This window comes from Alosa pseudoharengus, unplaced genomic scaffold (genome assembly GCF_046254945.1).
Source record: "Alosa pseudoharengus isolate Yale_2024_CS ecotype anadromous, Long Island Sound unplaced genomic scaffold, YU_APseudo_1.1 YU_APseudo_1.1_scf_7, whole genome shotgun sequence".
In the NCBI taxonomy this organism is placed as follows: Eukaryota; Metazoa; Chordata; class Actinopteri; order Clupeiformes; family Clupeidae; genus Alosa; species Alosa pseudoharengus.
Genome location: NW_027468859.1, coordinates 30,819,343 through 30,842,046, shown reverse-complemented (window position 1 = coordinate 30,842,046; position 22,704 = coordinate 30,819,343). Strand labels below are relative to the sequence as shown.

Here is a 22,704-nt window from a genome sequence, read left to right as displayed (position 1 = left end):
GACAAGGCTGCATCCTGAGTCTTTGCACACTGTCCTAATATGGTCAGAGTGTACCTTACTGTGGAAAGTACAACCAGGCGTGTGGTGTGTGTGTCTGGCACTGGAGAGCTAAAACTGAACTGTGCCTAATCTTCCATTTACACAGGAGCTGATGCTCTTTTACACCTCCAGTTAAAGACGCCTCTGTCCTGACATCCTGAGGGTCAGATTAGATGAAACATTGTGCCCACTCAGTACCTGAGAGTGCCTCAGGACATAGTTCATTGTTTAACTGCTCATTTTTGCCTAAATAAGGCATACAGTCTCTCTTTGTATGAGTGTGTGTCCCTGTGTCTGCCTGTCGGTGTGTGTGTGTGTGTGTGTTTTGACTGTGTGTTTTGTCTCCCTGTGGGATGCCAGTGAGGGCCTGGCACTGTCAGGACGATGGCAGCAGATGAGTAGCTCTGGTACCACCTCTGAACTGGGTTCTGCTCAAGGTGTCTTCTTGCCACCGTCACCTGTGCTTACGCAGGGGGTTCAGACCATGGACTCAGTAAAGTGTCGTGAATCAATATCAATATTTAATATTTCTATATAAATTAATAGATTGGAACTAGAATTATAATGTCACAAAATGAAAGGCTTCTGGACCCAAATGCATGACACAGGGTAGCCAAAACACTTTATTACAGGACAAATCTCTAATTGACAGACATGCTAGATCCAAAACAGGCAGTCCTGAACAGGTTCCAGTCAAACAGGCAGATAGACTATCTAAAGTGTGAGGCAAAGACACCGTAGGAAAAAAAAACAAGCAGAAATCAGAAACCTTGAAACACTAACAAACTTATTTACAAACATACGTACAATTTACAGGCTAGGACATGACATGAAACAAGTGAGATACATGGACAGCAGGGTAAAAAATACACAGACCATTTAACAGACCGACGGAAGACTGGACAAGACTAACAGGGTAATAAAAGAGACCATTTAACAAACTGACCGAAGACTGACAAGATTAACAGGGTAATAACAGAGACCATTTAACAAACTGACCAAAGGCTGGACAAGACTAACAGGATAACAACAAAGAACAGGCAAGAACAGAAATGGAGGGAAACTAGCAAGGACAGGAAGTGCCAACCATAAAAGGAGAGGGGAAGAGATCAGGACATGAGGCTGAAAGAAAACAGATGGCACAGACGAGCAAAACAGATGAACAAAAGATCATATAAAAAACTGGCCAGCAGGGGGAGCAACTAACAGATAATCGCCTTATTCACCCGGCGGCCAGCGCGAGGCTACAGGATACACTTGCCATTACACCTCAGTCCAGCAGATGATGGATGTAATGCACTCCGTTTGCAAACTGCCAAAAAGAACTCACTGAAGAAGAAGAACCAGCGAATCCTTCTTCTTTTTCTGTGAGCTTTTTTTTTGGCAGTTTGAAAAAGGAGTGCATTACCTCCACCATCTGCTGGACTGAGGTGTAATGGCAAATGTACCCTGTAGCCTCACTTTGGCCGCCGGGTGAATAAGGCGATTTGAACTCAAGGGAGCGTCCGAAAGATGCCATTAGAAGATTTCTGAGTTGCAGTGCATTCCGAGTCCTCTTTCCACTCTCTAGGCTTTACGCTGAGGACTTAATCATTTACAGTATTTGTTTATTACAAATACATTTACAAGAAAATCACAAGTTTAGGGGGTCGGTGTGGCGCTACACCACGCCCACACCATATGTGGGTACATGTGCTCACTGGGGAATCAGGTTTGGCATAAAAGCCCAAAAAATATATTAACAAATATATTAACAAAATCACAAGTTTAACATTTTCCATGCCATAATTACATCTGATTCATCATGAAAGATGTACCTGAATATGTATCATGTCATGTGCATACGTGGTGGTGCAGACCTGCATAAGTAACACTTGAAAATACTTAAAAACATGTGCTTTGTGTGTTTTGAAATCATAAGGGCTTAAAGCAGGGAATATTTCTGTGCCTGAATTTCTGAAAAATTACAACTCTATTGTAGCCTGTAGATATCTATTTTCAAATATTAAATGGACACACTTGACCCACACCTGAATTCCAGCACAGTTCTGAATTCCACAACCTGAATTCCGCATGCACCTGAATTCCATCTTTTTGAGAACTTTAAGCCTTGAATCAGTCTGTACATTGCATTTCTCAGATAGTAAAGGTTCATATGACTCTGGCTTAGCCTACCTTAAAAAAAAACAATATTTTTTAACAGTTCCCAGCCATCAAGAAGAAGTTCTCGGGTCGTGTATCTCGTCTTGCTTTAATCCTTGTGCATGATGTGGACAGTGGCGTAGGTCACACTGTCTTCATGTTGCGTCTGAAATGAAAGTGGAAGGACAGTTACTGATGACGATTGTGATGGTGATTATATAAACAGCCAGACAGCCCACTCAGTTCAGACTGTGTACTCACAGCAGGAGGGAGAGCTTGTGTTCGAGGGTGGTGGGCAAGAGCAGCATATGTTACATCTCCTGGCTCCTTCTGTGAAGAAATACAAACTTAGTTGAATTGACCACATGTGGCACTCTAAAGACCTCTGTCTGTATCTACAGTATATCTATCAGAAAGGCCAAGGGAACTATTAGAAAGAATATAGTGAGAGTGAAAGATATTTATTCATATGATTGGGTTGTTATATTTATCAGTTAATATGATGTACATTTATGATGCCATTCTAAACTCTCATTTAACTATTGGCACAACATTTAACTTTACATTACGTGTTGTGATTTTAGGGCATTTAACTTCACTATGTGCTGATATAATAACAGAATGTAATGATACACTTATACTAAAACATGATCAACCAGTTTTACTGCATCATTCAGTCACCTTTTTACACTTGAAATAAAGAGGGGAATCACCATGCATGAAGATGGCCCATAGGGGGCACCAAAGACTCTATACTATTCTGGAGAGCATTAAGAGAGACTTTCTAATGAGGAGACACAGCACTCAAATAATCCTCCATGGAAATGCATTGGGTTAGTTAGTAACACCAATATGGCAGTCTACACATAATCCCGCCCCGTCCTGTAATGTAAGTACCGTAAGAATAACTAAAGATACTCAGAGGATCACCCAGTTTAGCAGCAGGGTTTGCAGATTTGTTCACAGAGGAATAGAGGACAGTGTCTGCACACTGAGTCTGGATCAAACAGAGTTAGTAAAATGGTGTGTTAAACAGTAACAGCTCATTACACTCTTATTACACATAAAGTAAAGACCCTTTGTTGAGGAAAAAAAATAATATGATCACATCCTCACCTCATCACCAGATTCTACACTGACCACAGATGGTTGCACTGTGGAAGAGCGATTGGCATCTGCAACACCCTGGAGCTTGAGTAAAACAAGTGTGAATAGGAGACAACAGTGTAATGACAAGTACCTTGCATAGGACTGTTATGTATTTTTCTGCTTTTCTTCTTACAAGAATGAGAATAATGTTTAATGTTGTTCATGACAATGAGGATGATTCGAATAATGTTTGGTCCATGATGACATGACATTTAAAGGGGAACTGAGGCGATCTTTCAAAGATCTCCGTTTCTCGAGGTCACCGACTACTTTTGGTACGGAAAAAAACCTGAAAACAATAGGTTTTACCTAGCTTGAGTTGCTTCAGCCAACAGAGTGAAAAAAATCGTCGGAATTCCCCTTTACGACTTAAGACTTTGCCCATCTTTCAAATTGTAGGGTCCTTTGTTTGTCGGGCAATTCCACACAAAACTGTCACGTCCATAATGCCAACACAATGCTGGTATGATGTAAATGATGATTACTTGAAATTTGAGAAATCACTCTTCTTGGTTGTAGGACTTACATGCAGGGGCGGAGCTACGTGGTGGCCAGGGGGGGCCACGGCCACCACTGGTCAAAGCTTGGCCACCCTGCTGGCCCCCCCAGCTCCGTTCAGTGAAAAGTAAAAAAAAAAAAAAAAAAATGCTGCCGTTTTCGACGGCACTTTGCCAACACTTTGCAAAGCAGCGACTGAACCAATTACTGCACTCTATCTACTACCATTGGCCCAGTCAGGAAGTGTAGCCCACGGTTGTGATCAAATCGTGAGTAGGCTAGTGCAGCAGCAGCGGGACAATTCAAGTCATCTGAACACTTAGTAGACTAGCCTATTACTTAACCTCAGTAACAACTGATGAGTTGGAACATTAATGCTAATAAGATGTTAGAATGTGTCACGAATCATAGCCAAGTGAGCTGCGTTGGGCTGTCCTTAGGCTCTGACATTGACGTGTGGGGCTGATCAGAAATAATCGGATGCCCGCGGTAACGCTTTACAAAAATATTTCAATAAAATTCGGGTGAAATGCAAGCATATTAGGCACATATCTCCGGATGGCTCCAATAGGCTAATAGGGCCTAGGCTAGGCTACTTTATAAAAAACATAATTTGCTGACTGCGTGTGGTTCTTGCCATAGCAGCTGGTCAGGCAGAGGCAGGCTGCTTTGCCTGAGTTCTTTGTTACATATTACTCCAGAACTGTTCATCGCAGCGAGATGAAACCTTAATTGCGTGACAGGGCAGAAGTGGGGCTTTCCAATGAGACTAAACTCTTGCCTGTGCGATCAAGTATGAACATTAAAAAAAATCATGAAATTAAATCAAATTGATTCATATTTATAGTTTACCTGCGCCCATTACTACTCTCGTTTGAATTACTCGCGAACCCGTGATCGCATAGATATGGCAAGCATATCAGAAGAAAGAGGAGACACAGGGCTATCTATTGGTACATCGATTGGTATATCGATGCTTCTGCGCTATAAAAACAGACAACGTGACTGCAAAATAACATCATGTACAAAAACCAACTCGTTTTTAGGCTACTCACGAACCCGTGATCGGATAGATAGGCTATGCCACGCATGTCAGATGAAAGAGGAGATAGAGAGCTACCATTTGATACCAAGTACATCCTTCTGGGTTATAAAACTGAGAAATGACATCAAAATAATAACTTCATATAGCTCGACTTACCCCACGTTTTTGTGTGTTGTGGTGGCAAGGCATGTAGCCTACATAATCCAACGCTATCATGTGTTTCTCTATGGCAAAGTTCATAATGCGGTTTTGAGATCCCAGCAAATTCCTGCATGTCATCCAATTCGAGACACACATTGCATCTTAATTTATTCGACAAAGAAACACCTTTTTGCCTTCATATGTTCATGACAGTAAAGTTGTTTTAGAATCATCATGAGTGTACACACATAATAAGACTGATTAAGTAAGGTGCATTATCATAATGTACTTTTTTATAGCATTGGCCTATTTATGGAAAACGATTTGGAGTGGACAACAAACTGACCTGTGTATCAGTGTTGGCTTTACAGAATTTATTGCCATTATTAAAATAGGCTATCCTAATCTTCAAAACTTTTTGAGTAGTTTTCAAATAGTAGTTTTGATTCCCAAGTGCCACCCCAATAAAAAGTCTGGACCCAGCTGGCCCCCCCTATAAAATAATCCTGGCTACGCCCCTGCTTACATGAGAAACTTTTCACGTAACCATTGCATCATATAAATACCATGGCATTTAGTTAGCGTTATGGACGTGACAGTTTTGCATGGAATTGCCCTGTCTCAACCTAAATTAGTGAGTTAAGATTCTCTTTTGTGTTAAAACTTTGCAGAGTCGAGCATTCCAGTTTAGTCCTCAACAATACTCACAGTGTTCTGCTGGCCACACTGATATCACATATACTCACTGTGTCCTGAAACACACAGACTATACTCACTGTGTTCTGATATCACATACTATACTCACAGTGCCACACTGATATCACATAGTATACTCACTGTGTTCTGATATCACGCTATACTCGTGTTCCGCTGGCCAGACTGATATCACATACTACACTCACAGTGCCACACTGATATCACATACTTTATTCACTGTGTTCTGATATCACGCTATACTCGTGTTCCGCTGGCCAGACTGATATCACATAGTATACTCACTCTATTCCGCTGGCCACACTGATATCACACTATACATAGGGTCCTCTGTTTGTCTTAACCTAAATTAGTTAAGATTCCCCTTTGTGTTAAAACTTTGCTTTTGAGTCGTCAACTCCATTTTAGTCTTCAACTGTGGGCAGACTGATCACATGCTATACTCACACAGTGCTCCTCTGCTGATATCACATGCTATACTCACACAGTGTTGCTCTGCTGATATCACATGCTATACTCACACAGTGTTCCTCTACTGATATCACATGCTATACTCACACAGTGCTCCTCTGCTGATATCACATGCTATACTCACACAGTGCTCCTCTGCTGATATCACATGCTATACTCACACAGTGTTGCTCTGCTGATATCACATGCTATACTCACACAGTGCTCCTCTGCTGATATCACATGCTATACTCACACAGTGCTCCTCTGCTGATATCACATGCTATACTCACACAGTGCTCCTCTGCTGATATCACATGCTATACTCACACAGTGCTCCTCTGCTGATACCATGTGCTATACTCACTGTGTTCTGCTGGGGGGTCTCTCCACCTCCTGAGCTTTCTGCTCATCGGGCACATAAGGGTCAAACAGGGAGATATGAAGCTGATATGAATCATGAGAAACTGAAGTGTGAAGTACAGTCACAATAGCACTACTGGACACCCATGTAGTATCAACACATAATCTAAAATGCCTTACTGATGCAAAGGATGACACTGGCCACTTTATTCAAAAAGACTGAGCAGTTCCAACTTAGTAGCATCATCATCTTCAACATCATTAGCGAAACTTTTAAAATATGACCTATTGTAGCCAACACCCCAGCCCATCCCATATAAAATACTATTTTTGTTGTGCTTACTGTATATATAAACTAGTGCTAGAACTAGGAGCACAGATACTCACTCTCTCTTGTCCTATTCCTTCGCACCACGAGAAAAATTATAATCAGACAAACAGCCAGTCCAGCCACCACAGCAGAGATGAGAATAAAAGGGAAACCTGTGAGATGAGGAAGTGTGTGTGTGTGAGATACCAAGCTATGGCATCCATACTAGAGTATATTTGGATCTATGTGCCTGAACTGGGATTTGATTCACACTTGGACAATTCCAAATCCTGAGTGTATGCTATGAAATGAGATTACTGCATTTATCCCGGTAACTTTGGTTTTAACCACTTATCTCCAAAGAAATATTTTACTGCATGTATTGCTTCTGACGTGACATATCCTCAGTAACTCCCAAAGTGACCTGGGTAAGCGCCCTCTTTTGGCGATTACCGACCTAGCAACTTTCTAGTTTCAGGTAGGACACTGCCTAATTCCCTAACCTGACTCTCGCCAGATGAATTTTGTTCGGCCTAGCTCCACTCATCCATCTGAGATCACTCCATTGGAGAGGTATTTCAGAAGGCTGGGCCTTATCAAAATTCCTTGCATATGATAGGATAGGATAAGCCACTTGTCCGTCATCTTTATTGACGTGCTACTGCAACCAATCACATCGAAGCCAACCCGTGACGCTGATGACACTTGCTTCCTCGTTGCGAGCCGCAAAACAGTCTCATAGTCGCTTCTCCGCTACGTCACATCTATGAAACTCCCGCCCTGCGTCCTGATTGGCTTTACCATAAAATCTGGTGCCGAAATCACTCCCAATTGAAGCGATCCCAGATGGATGTGAGTGGAGCTAGGCGGAATGAAATTCATCTGGCGAGAGTCAGGTTACCTATTCCCATCCCTGCTCCGAAATCGAAAAGGAAAAGAGCTGCTATGCTACAGGAATTCTGAGATCTTTTTCAGACTGCTATTGGTGCATTCCCTCTATATTATATTGGAGATAATTATGTTCATACTTTATCAATGACATAAGTACCAAGAAAAGTAACATTGGAATAATCTATAGTTCATTATTAATCCATCATGAGTTCAGTACACATTAGGAATTATGTATTTATTTACTGCTTTCACATATTAATTGAACCCTTAGTAATATAGATGTAGCTATTTAGGAAAGGGAGTATTCATGATTTATAACACAGCAAAAACCACTGATAACACCTAGTAAATAATGAGGGAAAGCACATTTGTTAATCCTTAAGCAATGTTGGAGACATACTTAATAATGATTAATGAAGTGTTTGCTAATGCTTAACTAACACTTACCTAATGTTAAATAGTGTACCATTATTGTTAAGTGTTACCAGTAAAGTTAATAACCAGATATACACCAATTCTGCATGGAAATATATCTATTTATATACAGTATGCCCTTAGCCCTTAGAGTAGAGCCCTTAGAATTGTCAGGGTTATCATGTAGTTTTTTTTTTACCCATATTGTGGATGTATTTCAATGGGATGATAAAAAAACATGTTTTTTGGGGAACATGGTAGCCTATATTAAATGTGAACAACTTTTTATTACAATGATATTGCAAGAAAACAACCACACGTCCACACCGGGTCATTTTTGACCCACTTATGCATCTATGGGTCAATGGGGTAAAGTCTTGTAGCTTTGTAACTAGCACCATTGGATTCCCTGACCCTGAAAAAACATTCCAGCTTATTCAATAACCAAGATATCACAAATTAAAGTTTTTTTTTTTTTTTTTAAAAACAACATTCTTACTGGTTTGTTGTGATGTTGCTGTTGTTGGTGCTGCTGCTGCTACTGCTGTTGTTGTTGTTGTTGTTGCTTTTGTTGTGGTGGAAGTGGTAGTGACAGTGGTTGTTGTCCTTTTTTGTGTTGATCTTGCTGTTGCAGAGAGGAAGAAATGTTATTGTAGGGTGACGATTAAAATAATTACCAGGGCAATCAGTAGAAAAAGTGAAGTCAATGTGTAGCATTTTGCGTTGTACGATAAATTACAGGACAAAATATCTGAAGAAAACTATATTTTGTACAACAGTAGACCAACTACTGTATATATTGTGTAGTCTTCAGTGAGAAAATCCCATAACCACTCACTAGTTTCTCCAATAGTGTGGGACACAGAAGCTTGAACGTGCCCTCCTGCGGTCAGCTGGCATCTCCAAGTCCTCTGAGTGAGAACGGGGTGCTTCAGAGTCAAATTAATGTCACATTGAGTTACTCTGCCAATCATGACGTTGTCTGAGTTCCCCTGCACAACTCCTTTCTCATTCAACCAGTGCAGATTAAGATGCATATCCTGGCCTAAACTGTTGCAGTCATCAAAGATGTTCAGGAGGCAGAAGATGATCACATCAAGTCCATTTCCAGCCAGTCTTGAGGCAGCTACAAATCGAAAACACAATATAACTAACTGACTGTGCTGAAAAAGAGACACTAGTTTTTAAGCCTTTTTTTCAGACACACATGTGGACTCTATAACAAACGAAAGAGAATTCATATTTGTTCAATTGCATTGCATGGTTAATCTGTTGGTTATTTTAATGCATATGCATTTCTTAGCCGCATCATTTTCAGGGTCAGTGACATTTGAAGGGTTGTAAACTATGAATGTGTAGAATCTAAATTAATGACATTAATACAGCTCTGGGGAAAAATAAGAGATCACTGCACAATTTTCTGATGTCACCCTACGGTTGCTGAGTGACATTCAAATGAGTTGACAGTCATATTAAAGACTGTATATAAATATGACCGTCAACTCCTTCGAATGTCACTCAGCAACCGTAGGATGACATCAGAAAAATGTACGGTGGTCTCTTAGTTTTGTCCAGAGCTTTAGGTTCATCCAGGAGGTATTGTTACAGTGCATGAAAATGCACTGTACTGTTCTTCCTAGGCTTCTTATTACAGTGCATGAAAATGCACTGTACTGTTATTCCAAGGCATTTTATTATTATTATTACAGTGCATGAAAATGCACTGTACTGTTATTCCAAGGCATTTTATTACAGTGCATGAAAATGCACTGTACTGTTCTTCCTAGGCTTCTTATTACAGTGCATGAAAATGCACTGTACTGTTATTCCAAGGCATTTTATTATTATTATTATAGTGCATGAAAATGCACTATACTGTTCTTCCAAAATTTCTTATTACAGTGCATGAAAATGCACTGTACTGTTATTCCAAGGCATTTTATTACAGTGCATGAAAATGCACTGTACTGTTCTTCCTAGGCTTCTTATTCTTCTTCTTCTAACGCAATTAATGCAGCTTCAACCGCTTAACGTAGAAACTTCATTCAAACTATGTTACGTAGGTCTTACTTAGGACATGGGTGCTTTGTATTTTTCAGCTTTGTAACTTTTATACTTTTTAAACTATTAATTAAAAACTGTTCAAAATTTCCCCATAGACTTAACATGGGCTGATGACATCACAATAGAGCCGTTAAGCAATTAGAATCCTATGGCAGGTGTTCGGGCCAGCTGCATCAACTGCCAGTCTCAGGCTTTAAGCATACAAACTGGCCCTATTAAGACTACACATCCTGTTCAACTGCTTCCTCTGCCAAAAACTGTTTCAAAATAAAAGTCCTCACTACAATATTTCACTGTTAAACAATTTAACCCTTTAAACTACTGAACTTTTATCTGTTCAGCCATTGTAACTGTTACTTGTCATCAACTATGACTCCTACCCACTGTAGCTAGTTAGCTAAGATAGCTAAGTAACTTGGTTAGCATAGTTAGCATGTTAGCATGCTAGTTAGCATGCTAGTTAGCATTTTTAGCAAAACTGTTAAAAACGATTAGCTAAGTTAGCTAAGTCACATGGTTAGCATAGTTAGCATGCTAACATGTTAGCATGCTAGTTAGCATTTTTTGCAAAACTGCTAAAAATGATTAGCTAAGTTAGCTAAGTCACATGGTTAGCATAGTTAGCATGCTAACATGTTAGCATGCTAGTTAGCATTTTTTGCAAAACTGCTAAAAATGATTAGCTAAGTTAGCTAAGTCATATGGTTAGCATAGTTAGCATGCTAGCATGTTAGCATGCTAGTTAGCATTTTTTAGCAAAACTGCTAAAAATGATTAGCTAAGTTAGCTAAGTCACATGGTTAGCATGTTAGCATGCTAGCATGTTAGCATGCTAGTTAGCATTACTGTTAAAAATGATAAGCGAAGTTAGCTAAGTCACATGGTTAACATAATTAGCATGTTAGCATGTTAATTAGCATAGTTATCATAACTAATAAAAATTATTAGCTAGGTTAGCTAAGTCATATGGTTAGCATAGTTAACATTTTAATATTGTTAGCATGCTAGTTAGCATAGTTACTTGGTTACCATTATTATCTTTAACATAGTTAGCATAACTACTAGCAAACATTGGAGCCATTCCAAATGTTAGTTATCGTCAACTATCTGCCTAAATAATTTAACCATTTCAATTATCAACCTATTTAACTGTTCAGTCATTCCAACTATAGTAAACCTTATCTACCAAGCAAATAATTTAACCATATGAACTCATCATATTTTTGCATTTTCATGCACTGTATTTCCTTCAGGAAATGCTTTTCTAGTTATTATTACAGTGCATGAAAATGCACTGTACTGTTATTCCAAGGCATTTTATTATTATTCTTCTTCTAACGCACTTAATGCAGCTTCAACCGTTTAACGTAGAAACTTCATTCAAACTATGTTACGTAGGTCTTACTTAGGACATGGGTGCTATGTATTTTTCATCTTTGTAACTTTTATACTTTTTAAACTATTAATTAAAAACTAATCAAAATTTCCCCATAGACTTAACATGGGCTGATGACATCACAATAGAGCCGTTAAGCAATTAGAATCCTATGGCAGGTGTTCGGGCCACCTGCATCAACTGCCAGTCTCAGGCTTTAAAGCATACAAACTGGCCCTATTAAGACTACACATCCTGTTCAACTGCTTCCTCTGCCAAAAACTGTTTCAAAATAAAAGTCCTCACTACAATATTTCACTGTTAAACAATTTAACCCTTTAAACTACTGAACTTTTTAACTGTTCAGCCATTGTAACTGTTACTTGTCATCAACTATGACTCCTACCCACTGTAGCTAGTTAGCTAAGTTAGCTAAGTAACATGGTTAGCATAGTTAGCATGCTAGCATGTTAGCATGCTAGTTAGCATGCTAGTTAGCATTTTTAACAAAACTGCTAAAAATGATTAGCTAAGTTAGCTAAGTCACATGGTTAGCATAGTTAGCATGCTAACATGTTAGCATGCTAGTTAGCATTTTTTGCAAAACTGCTAAAAATGATTAACTAAGTTAGCTAAGTCACATGGTTAGCATAGTTAGCATGCTAACATGTTAGCATGCTAGTTAGCATGTTTTGCAAAACTGCTAGAAATGATTAGCTAAGTTAGCTAAGTCACATGGTTAGCATGTTAGCATGCTAGCATGTTAGCATGCTAGTTAGCATAACTGTTAAAAATGTTTAGTGAAGTTAGCTAAGTCACATGGTTAATATAATTAGCATGTTAGCATGCTAATTAACATAGTTATCATAACTAATAACAATGATTAGCTAGGTTAGCTAAGTCATATGGTTAGCATAGTTAACATTTTAACATTGTTAGCATGCTAGTTAGCATGGTTACTTGGTTAACATTATTATCTTTGTTAACATAGTTAGCATAACTACTAGCAAACATTGGAGCCATTCCAACTGTTAGTTATCGTCAACTATCTGCCTAAATAATTTAACCATTTCAATTATCAACCTATTTAACTGTTCAGTCATTCCAACTATAGTAAACCTTATCTACCAAGCAAATAATTTAACCATATGAACTCATCATATTTTTGCGTTTTCATGCACTGTATTTCCTTCAGGAAATGCTTTTCTAGTTATTATTATTCTTCTTCTAACGCACTTAATGCAGCTTCAACCGTTTAACGTAGAAACTTCATTCAAACTATGTTACGTAGGTCTTACTTAGGACATGTGAGCTTTGTATTTTTCAACTTTGTAACTTTTATACTTTTTAAACTATTAATTAAAAACTAATCAAAATTTCCCCATTGACTTAACATTATGATTATGACATCACAATACGGCCGTTAAGCAATTAGAATCCTATGGCAGGTGTTCGGGCCACCTGTTTCAACTGCCAGTCTCAGGCTTTAAGCATATAAACTAGCCCTATTAAGACTACACATCCTGTTCAACTGCTTCCTCTGCCAAAAACTGTTTCAAAATAAAAGTCCTCACTACAATATTTCACTGTTAAACAATTTAACCCTTTAAACTACTGAACTTTTTAACTGTTCAGCCATTGTAACTGTTACTTGTCATCAACTATGACTCCTACCCACTGTAGCTAGTTAGCATGGTTAGCATAGTTAGCATGTTAGCATGCTAGCATGCTAGCATGTTAGCATGCTAGTTAGCATTTTTTGCAAAACTGCTAAAAATGATTAGCTAAGTTAGCTAAGTCACATGGTTAGCATAGTTAGCATGCTAGCATGTTAGCATGCTAGTTAGCATTTTTTATAAAATTGCTAAAAATGATTAGCTAAGTTAGCTAAGTCACATGGTTAGCATAATTAGCATGCTAGCATGTTAGCATGCTAGTTAGCATTTTTTACAAAACTGCTAAAAATGATTAGCTAAGTTAGCTAAGTCACATGGTTAGCATAGTTAGCATGCTAGCATGTTAGCATGTTAGTTAGCATTTTTTGCAAAACTGCTAAAAATGATTAGATAAGTTAGCTAAGTCACATGGTTAGCATAGTTAACATGCTAGCATGTTAGCATGCTAGTTAGCATTTTTTGCAAAACTGTTAAAAATGATTAGCTAAGTTAGCTAAGTCACATAGTTAGCATGCTAGCATGTTAGCATGCTAGTTAGCATTTTTTGCAAAACTACAAAAAATGATTAGCTAAGTTAGCTAAGTCACATGGTTAGCATAGTTAGCATGCTAGCATGTTAGCATGCTAGTTAGCATTTTTTGCAAAACTACTAAAAATGATTAGCTAAGTTAGCTAAGTCACATGGTTAGCATAGTTAGCATGCTAGCATGTTAGCATGCTAGTTAGCATTTTTTGCAAAACTCCTAAAAATGATTAGCTAAGTTAGCTAAGTCACATAGTTAGCATGCTAGCATGTTAGCATGCTAGTTAGCATTTTTTGCAAAACTACTAAAAATGATTAGCTAGGTAAGCTAAGTCTCATGGTTAACATTGTTAGCATTTTAACATTATTAGCATGCTATTTTTGCATTTTCATGCACTGTATTTCCTTCAGGAAATGCTTTTCTAGTTACAGTGCATGAAAATGCACTGTACTGTTATTCCAAGGCATTTTATTACAGTGCATGAAAATGCACTGTACTGTTATTCCAAGGCATTTTATTATTATTATTATTATTATTATTATTATTATTCTAACGCACTTAATGCAGCTTCAACCGTTTAACGTAGAAACTTCATTCAAACTATGTTACGTAGGTCTTAATTAGGACATGTGAGCTTTGTATTTTTCAACTTTGTAACTTTTATACTTTTTAAACTATTAATTAAAAACTAATCAAAATTTCCCCATTGACTTAACATTATGATTATGACATCACAATACGGCCGTTAAGCAATTAGAATCCTATGGCAGGTGTTCGGGCCACCTGTTTCAACTGCCAGTCTCAGGCTTTAAGCATACAAACTGGCCCTATTAAGACTACACATCCTGTTCAACTGCTTCCTCTGCCAAAAACTGTTTCAAAATAAAAGTCCTCACTACAATATTTCACTGTTAAACAATTTAACCCTTTAAACTACTGAACTTTTATCTGTTCAGCCATTGTAACTGTTACTTGTCATCAACTATGACTCCTACCCACTGTAGCTAGTTAGCATGGTTAGCATAGTTAGCATGCTAGCATGTTAGCATGCTAGTTAGCATGCTAGTTAGCATTTTTAGCAAAACTGTTAAAAACGATTAGCTAAGTTAGCTAAGTCACATGGTTAGCATAGTTAGCATGCTAACATGTTAGCATGCTAGTTAGCATTTTTTGCAAAACTGCTAAAAATGATTAGCTAAGTTAGCTAAGTCACATGGTTAGCATAGTTAGCATGCTAACATGTTAGCATGCTAGTTAGCATTTTTTGCAAAACTGCTAAAAATGATTAGCTAAGTTAGCTAAGTCACATGGTTAGCATAGTTAGCATGCTAACATGTTAGCATGCTAGTTAGCATTTTTTGCAAAACTGCTAAAAATGATTAGCTAAGTTAGCTAAGTCATATGGTTAGCATAGTTAGCATGCTAGCATGTTAGCATGCTAGTTAGCATTTTTTAGCAAAACTGCTAAAAATGATTAGCTAAGTTAGCTAAGTCACATGGTTAGCATGTTAGCATGCTAGTTAGCATTACTGTTAAAAATGATAAGCGAAGTTAGCTAAGTCACATGGTTAACATAATTAGCATGTTAACATGTTAATTAGCATAGTTATCATAACTAATAAAAATTATTAGCTAGGTTAGCTAAGTCATATGGTTAGCATAGTTAACATTTTAATATTGTTAGCATGCTAGTTAGCATAGTTACTTGGTTACCATTATTATCTTTAACATAGTTAGCATAACTACTAGCAAACATTGGAGCCATTCCAACTGTTAGTTATCGTCAACTATCTGCCTAAATAATTTAACCATTTCAATTATCAACCTATTTAACTGTTCAGTCATTCCAACTATAGTAAACCTTATCTACCAAGCAAATAATTTAACCATATGAACTCATCATATTTTTGCATTTTCATGCACTGTATTTCCTTCAGGAAATGCTTTTCTAGTTATTATTATTATTATTATTATTATTCTTCTAACGCAGCTAATGCAGCTTCAACCGTTTAACGTAGAAACTTCATTCAAACTATGTTACGTAGGTCTTACTTAGGACATGTGAGCTTTGTATTTTTCAACTTTGTAACTTTTATACTTTTTAAACTATTAATTAAAAACTAATCAAAATTTCCCCATTGACTTAACATTATGATTATGACATCACAATACGGCCGTTAAGCAATTAGAATCCTATGGCAGGTGTTCGGGCCAGCTGCATCAACTGCCAGTCTCAGGCTTTAAGCATACAAACTGGCCCTATTAAGACTACACATCCTGTTCAACTGCTTCCTCTGCCAAAAACTGTTTCAAAATAAAAGTCCTCACTACAATATTTCACTGTTAAACAATTTAACCCTTTAAACTACTGAACTTTTTAACTGTTCAGCCATTGTAACTGTTACTTGTCATCAACTATGACTCCTACCCACTGTAGCTAGTTAGCATGGTTAGCATAGTTAGCATGTTAGCATGCTAGCATGCTAGCATGTTAGCATGCTAGTTAGCATTTTTTGCAAAACTGCTAAAAATGATTAGCTAAGTTAGCTAAGTCACATGGTTAGCATAGTTAGCATGCTAGCATGTTAGCATGCTAGTTAGCATTTTTTATAAAATTGCTAAAAATGATTAGCTAAGTTAGCTAAGTCACATGGTTAGCATAATTAGCATGCTAGCATGTTAGCATGCTAGTTAGCATTTTTTACAAAACTGCTAAAAATGATTAGCTAAGTTAGCTAAGTCACATGGTTAGCATAGTTAGCATGCTAGCATGTTAGCATGTTAGTTAGCATTTTTTGCAAAACTGCTAAAAATGATTAGATAAGTTAGCTAAGTCACATGGTTAGCATAGTTAACATGCTAGCATGTTAGCATGCTAGTTAGCATTTTTTGCAAAACTGTTAAAAATGATTAGCTAAGTTAGCTAAGTCACATAGTTAGCATGCTAGCATGTTAGCATGCTAGTTAGCATTTTTTGCAAAACTACTAAAAATGATTAGCTAAGTTAGCTAAGTCACATGGTTAGCATAGTTAGCATGCTAGCATGTTAGCATGCTAGTTAGCATTTTTTGCAAAACTACTAAAAATGATTAGCTAAGTTAGCTAAGTCACATGGTTAGCATAGTTAGCATGCTAGCATGTTAGCATGCTAGTTAGCATTTTTTGCAAAACTCCTAAAAATGATTAGCTAAGTTAGCTAAGTCACATAGTTAGCATGCTAGCATGTTAGCATGCTAGTTAGCATTTTTTGCAAAACTACTAAAAATGATTAGCTAGGTAAGCTAAGTCTCATGGTTAACATTGTTAGCATTTTAACATTATTAGCATGCTATTTTTGCATTTTCATGCACTATATTTCCTTCAGGAAATGCTTTTCTAGTTACAGTGCATGAAAATGCACTGTACTGTTATTCCAAGGCATTTTATTACAGTGCATGAAAATGCACTGTACTGTTATTCCAAGGCATTTTATTATTATTATTACAGTGCATGAAAATGCACTGTACTGTTCTTCCAAGGCATTTTATTATTATTATTATTATTCTTCTTCTTCTAACGCAGCTAATGGAGCTTCAACCGTTTAACGTAGAAACTTCATTCAAACTATGTTACGTAGGTCTTACTTAGGACATGTGAGCTTTGTATTTTTCAACTTTGTAACTTTTATACTTTTTAAACTATTAATTAAAAACTAATCAAAATTTCCCCATTGACTTAACATTAGATTATGACATCACAATACGGCCGTTAAGCAATTAGAATCCTACGGCAGGTGTTCGGGCCACCTGGATCAACTGCCAGTCTCAGGCTTTAAGCATACAAACTGGCCCTATTAAGACTACACATCCTGTTCAACTGCTTCCTCTGCCAAAAACTGTTTCAAAATAAAAGTCCTCACTACAATATTTCACTGTTAAACAATTTAACCCTTTAAACTACTGAACTTTTTAACTGTTCAGCCATTGTAACTGTTACTTGTCATCAACTATGACTCCTACCCACTGTAGCTAGTTAGCTAAGTTAGCTAAGTAACTTGGTTAGCATAGCTAGCATGCTAGCATGTTAGCATGCTAGTTAGCATGCTAGTTAGCATTTTTAACAAAACTGCTAAAAATGATTAGCTAAGTTAGCTAAGTCACATGGTTAGCATAGTTAGCATGCTAGCATGTTAGCATGCTAGTTAGCATGCTAGTTAGCATTTTTAGCAAAACTGCTAAAAATGATTAGCTAAGTTAGCTAAGTCACATGGTTAGCATAGTTAGCATGCTAACACGTTAGCATGCTAGTTAGCATTTTTAGCAAAACTATTAAAAATGATTAGCTAAGTTAAGTAAGTTAACTAAGTTAAGTAAAAATGATTAGCTAAGTAACATGGTTAACATAGTTAGCATGTTAGCATTGCTAACATGCTAGTTAGCATAACTACTAAAAATGAAAACATTAGCTAAGTTAACTAAGTTAAGTATTATCCACCTATTTAACCGTTCTATCATTCCAACTATATTAAACCTTATCTACTAAGCAAATCATTTAACCATATAAACTATCCACCTATTTAACTGTTCAGTCACTCCAACTATATTAAACCTCATCTACCTAGCAACCAATATAGTTTGTTTTTACTCTGTATGATATTTTACATCATATTTTTTGCATTTTCATGCACTGTATTTCCTTCAGGAAATGCTTTTCTAGTTCTTATTATTCCTCTTCTTCTAACGCAGTTAATGCAGCTTCAACCGTTTAACGTAGAAACTTCATTCAAACATTGACGCGTAGGTCTTAATTAGGACATGTGGGCTTTGTATTTTTCAACTTTGTAACTTTTATACTTTTTAAACTATTAATTAAAAACTATCAAAATTTTCCCATTGACTTAACATTGCCCTTTATGACATCACAGCAATTAGAATCTTATGGCAGGTGTTCAGGCCAGCTGGCCCAACTGCCATTCTCAGGCTTTAAGCATACAAACTGGCCCTATTAAGACTACACATCCTGTTCAACTGCTTCCTCTGCCAAAAACTGTTTCAAAATAAAAGTCCTCACTACAATATTTCACTGTTAAACAATTTAACCCTTTAAACTACTTAACTTTTTAACTGTTCAGCCATTGTAACTGTTACTTGTCATCAACTATGACTACTCCTACCCACTGTAGCTAGTTAGCTAAGTTAGCTAAGTAACTTGGTTAGCATAGTTAGCATGCTAGCATGTTAGCATGCTAGTTAGCATGCTAGTTAGCATTTTTAGCAAAACTGCTAAAAACGATTAGCTAAGTTAGCTAAGTCACATGGTTAGCATAGTTAGCATGCTAACATGTTAGCATGCTAGTTAGCATTTTTTACAAAACTGCTAAAAATGATTAGCTAAATTAGCTAAGTCACATGGTTAGCATAGTTAGCATGCTAGCATGTTAGCATGCTAGTTAGCATTTTTTACAAAACTGCTAAAAATGATAAACTACTTAACTTTTTAACTGTTCAGCCATTGTAACTGTTACTTGTCATCAACTATGACTCCTACCCACTGTAGCTAGTTAGCTAAGTTAGCTAAGTAACTTGGTTAGCATAGTTAGCATGCTAGCATGTTAGCATGCTAGTTAGCATGCTAGTTAGCATTTTTAGCAAAACTGCTAAAAACGATTAGCTAAGTTAGCTAAGTCACATGGTTAGCATAGTTAGCATGCTAACATGTTAGCATGCTAGTTAGCATTTTTTACAAAACTGCTAAAAATGATTAGCTAAGTTAGCTAAGTCACATGGTTAGCATAGTTAGCATGCTAGCATGTTAGCATGCTAGTTAGCATTTTTTACAAAACTGCTAAAAATGATTAGCTCAGTTAGCTAAGTCACATGGTTAGCATAGTTAGCATGCTAGCATGTTAGCATGCTAGTTAGCATTTTTTACAAAACTGCTAAAAATGATTAGCTAAGTTAGCTAAGTCACATGGTTAGCATAGTTAGCATGCTAGCATTGCTAACATGCTAGTTAGCATAACTACTAAAAATGAAAACATTAGCTAAGTTAACTAAGTTAAGTATTATCCACCTATTTAACCGTTCAATCATTCCAACTATATTAAACCTTATCTACCAAGCAAATCATTTAACTGTATAAACTATCCACCTATTTAACTGTTCAGTCATTCCAACTATATTAAACCTCATCTACCTAGCAACCAATATAGTTTATATAGTATATATTTTTTGCATTTTCATGCACTGTATTTCCTTCAGGAAATGCTTTTCTAGTTATTATTATTCTTCTTCTAACGCACTTAATGCAGCTTCAACCGTTTAACGTAGAAACTTCATTCAAACTATGTTACGTAGGTCTTACTTAGGACATGTGAGCTTTGTATTTTTCAACTTTGTAACTTTTATACTTTTTAAACTATTAATTAAAAACTAATCAAAATTTCCCCATTGACTTAACATTATGATTATGACATCACAATACGGCCGTTAAGCAATTAGAATCCTATGGCAGGTGTTCGGGCCACCTGTTTCAACTGCCAGTCTCAGGCTTTAAGCATACAAACTGGCCCTATTAAGACTACACATCCTGTTCAACTGCTTCCTCTGCCAAAAACTGTTTCAAAATAAAAGTCCTCACTACAATATTTCACTGTTAAACAATTTAACCCTTTAAACTACTGAACTTTTTAACTGTTCAGCCATTGTAACTGTTACTTGTCATCAACTATGACTCCTACCCACTGTAGCTAGTTAGCATGGTTAGCATAGTTAGCATGCTAGTTAGCATTTTTTGCAAAACTGCTAAAAATGATTAGCTAAGTTAGCTAAGTCACATGGTTAGCATAGTTAGCATGCTAGCATGTTAGCATGCTAGTTAGCATTTTTTACAAAATTGCTAAAAATGATTAGCTAAGTTAGCTAAGTCACATGGTTAGCATAGTTAGCATGCTAACATGTTAGCATGCTAGTTAGCATTTTTTGCAAAACTGCTAAAAATGATTAGCTAAGTTAGCTAAGTCACATGGTTAGCATATTTAGCATGCTAGCATGTTAGCATGCTAGTTAGCATTTTTAGCAAAACTGCTAAAAATGATTAGCTAAGTTAGCTAAGTCACATGGTTAGCATAGTTAGCATGCTAGCATGTTAGCATGCTAGTTAGCATTTTTTACAAAACTACTAAAAATGATTAGCTAAGTTAACTAAGTCACATGGTTAGCATAGTTAACATTTTAACATTATTAGCATGCTATTTTTGCATTTTCATGCACTGTATTTCCTTCAGGAAATGCTTTTCTAGTTATTATTATTATTATTATTCTTCTTCTAACGCACTTAATGCAGCTTCAACCGTTTAACGTAGAAACTTCATTCAAACTATGTTACGTAGGTCTTACTTAGGACATGTGAGCTTTGTATTTTTCAACTTTGTAACTTTTATACTTTTTAAACTATTAATTAAAAACGAATCAAAATTTCCCCATTGACTTAACATTATGATTATGACATCACAATACGGCCGTTAAGCAATTAGAATCCTACGGCAGGTGTTCGGGCCACCTGTTTCAACTGCCAGTCTCAGGCTTTAAGCATACAAACTGGCCCTATTAAGACTACACATCCTGTCCAACTGCTTCCTCTGCCAAAAACCGTTTCAAAATAAAAGTCCTCACTACAATATTTCACTGTTAAACAATTTAACCCTTTAAACTACTGAACTTTTTAACTGTTCAGCCATTGTAACTGTTACTTGTCATCAACTATGACTCCTACCCACTGTAGCTAGTTAGCATGGTTAGCATAGTTAGCATGCTAGCATGTTAGCATGCTAGCATGTTAGCATGCTAGTTAGCATTTTTTACAAAACTGCTAAAAATGATTAGCTAAGTTAGCTAAGTCACATGGTTAGCATAGTTAGCATGCTAACATGTTAGCATGCTAGTTAGCATTTTTTACAAAACTGCTAAAAATGATTAGCTAAGTTAGCTAAGTCATATGGTTAGCATAGTTAGCATGCTAACATGTTAGCATGCTAGTTAGCATTTTTTACAAAACTGCTAAAAATGATTAGCTAAGTTAGCTAAGTCATATGGTTAGCATAGTTAGCATGTTAGCATGCTAGTTAACATTTTTTACAAAGCTGCTAAAAATGATTAGCTAAGTTAGCTAAGTCACATGGTTAGCATAGTTAGCATGCTAACATGTTAGCATGCTAGTTAGCATTTTTTACAAAACTGCTAAAAATGATTAGCTAAGTTAGCTAAGTCATATGGTTAGCATAGTTAGCATGCTAACATGTTAGCATGCTAGTTAGCATTTTTTACAAAACTGCTAAAAATGATTAGCTAAGTTAGCTAAGTCATATGGTTAGCATAGTTAGCATGCTAGCATGTTAGCATGCTAGTTAACATTTTTTACAAAACTACTAAAAATGATTAGCTAAGTTAGCTAAGTCACATGGTTAGCATAGTTAGCATGCTAGTTAGCATAGTTAGCAAAACTGCTAAAAATGATTAGCTAGATTAGCTAAGTCACATGGTTAACATAGTTAGCATGTTAGCATTGCTAACTACTAAAAATACATTAGCTAAGTTAACTAAGTTAAGTATTGTCCACCTATTTAACCGTTCAATCATTCCAACTATATTAAACCTTATCTTCCAAGCAAATCATTTAACCATATAAACTATCCACCTATTTAACTGTTCAGTCACTCCAACTATATTAAACCTCATCTACCTAGCAACCAATATAGTTTGTTTTTACTCTGTATGATATTTTACATCATATTTTTTGCATTTTCATGCACTGTATTTCCTTCAGGAAATGCTTTTCTAGTTATTATTATTCTTCTTCTAACGCACTTAATGCAGCTTCAACCGTTTAACGTAGAAACTTCATTCAAACTATGTTACGTAGGTCTTAATTAG

At 36.6% G+C, this 22,704-nt stretch overlaps 1 protein-coding gene across 1 annotated transcript in view; it reads right to left on the bottom strand.

Moving 5' to 3' along the window:
* Nucleotides 1-635: 635 nt before the first annotated feature.
* LOC143109441 (uncharacterized) overlaps nt 636-22,704 on the bottom strand; it is a 56,520-nt gene continuing 34,451 nt past the window's right edge. The window contains exons 7-13 of the mRNA XM_076272179.1: nt 8,995-9,282; nt 8,656-8,781; nt 6,929-7,024; nt 6,546-6,583; nt 3,298-3,372; nt 2,443-2,511; nt 636-2,347 (exon numbers count right to left, since the gene is read on the bottom strand). Of these exons, the coding sequence (XP_076128294.1) occupies nt 2,291-2,347; nt 2,443-2,511; nt 3,298-3,372; nt 6,546-6,583; nt 6,929-7,024; nt 8,656-8,781; nt 8,995-9,282 (749 nt within the window). The 3' untranslated portion in view covers nt 636-2,290. The remainder of the gene's footprint in view (nt 2,348-2,442; nt 2,512-3,297; nt 3,373-6,545; nt 6,584-6,928; nt 7,025-8,655; nt 8,782-8,994; nt 9,283-22,704) is intronic.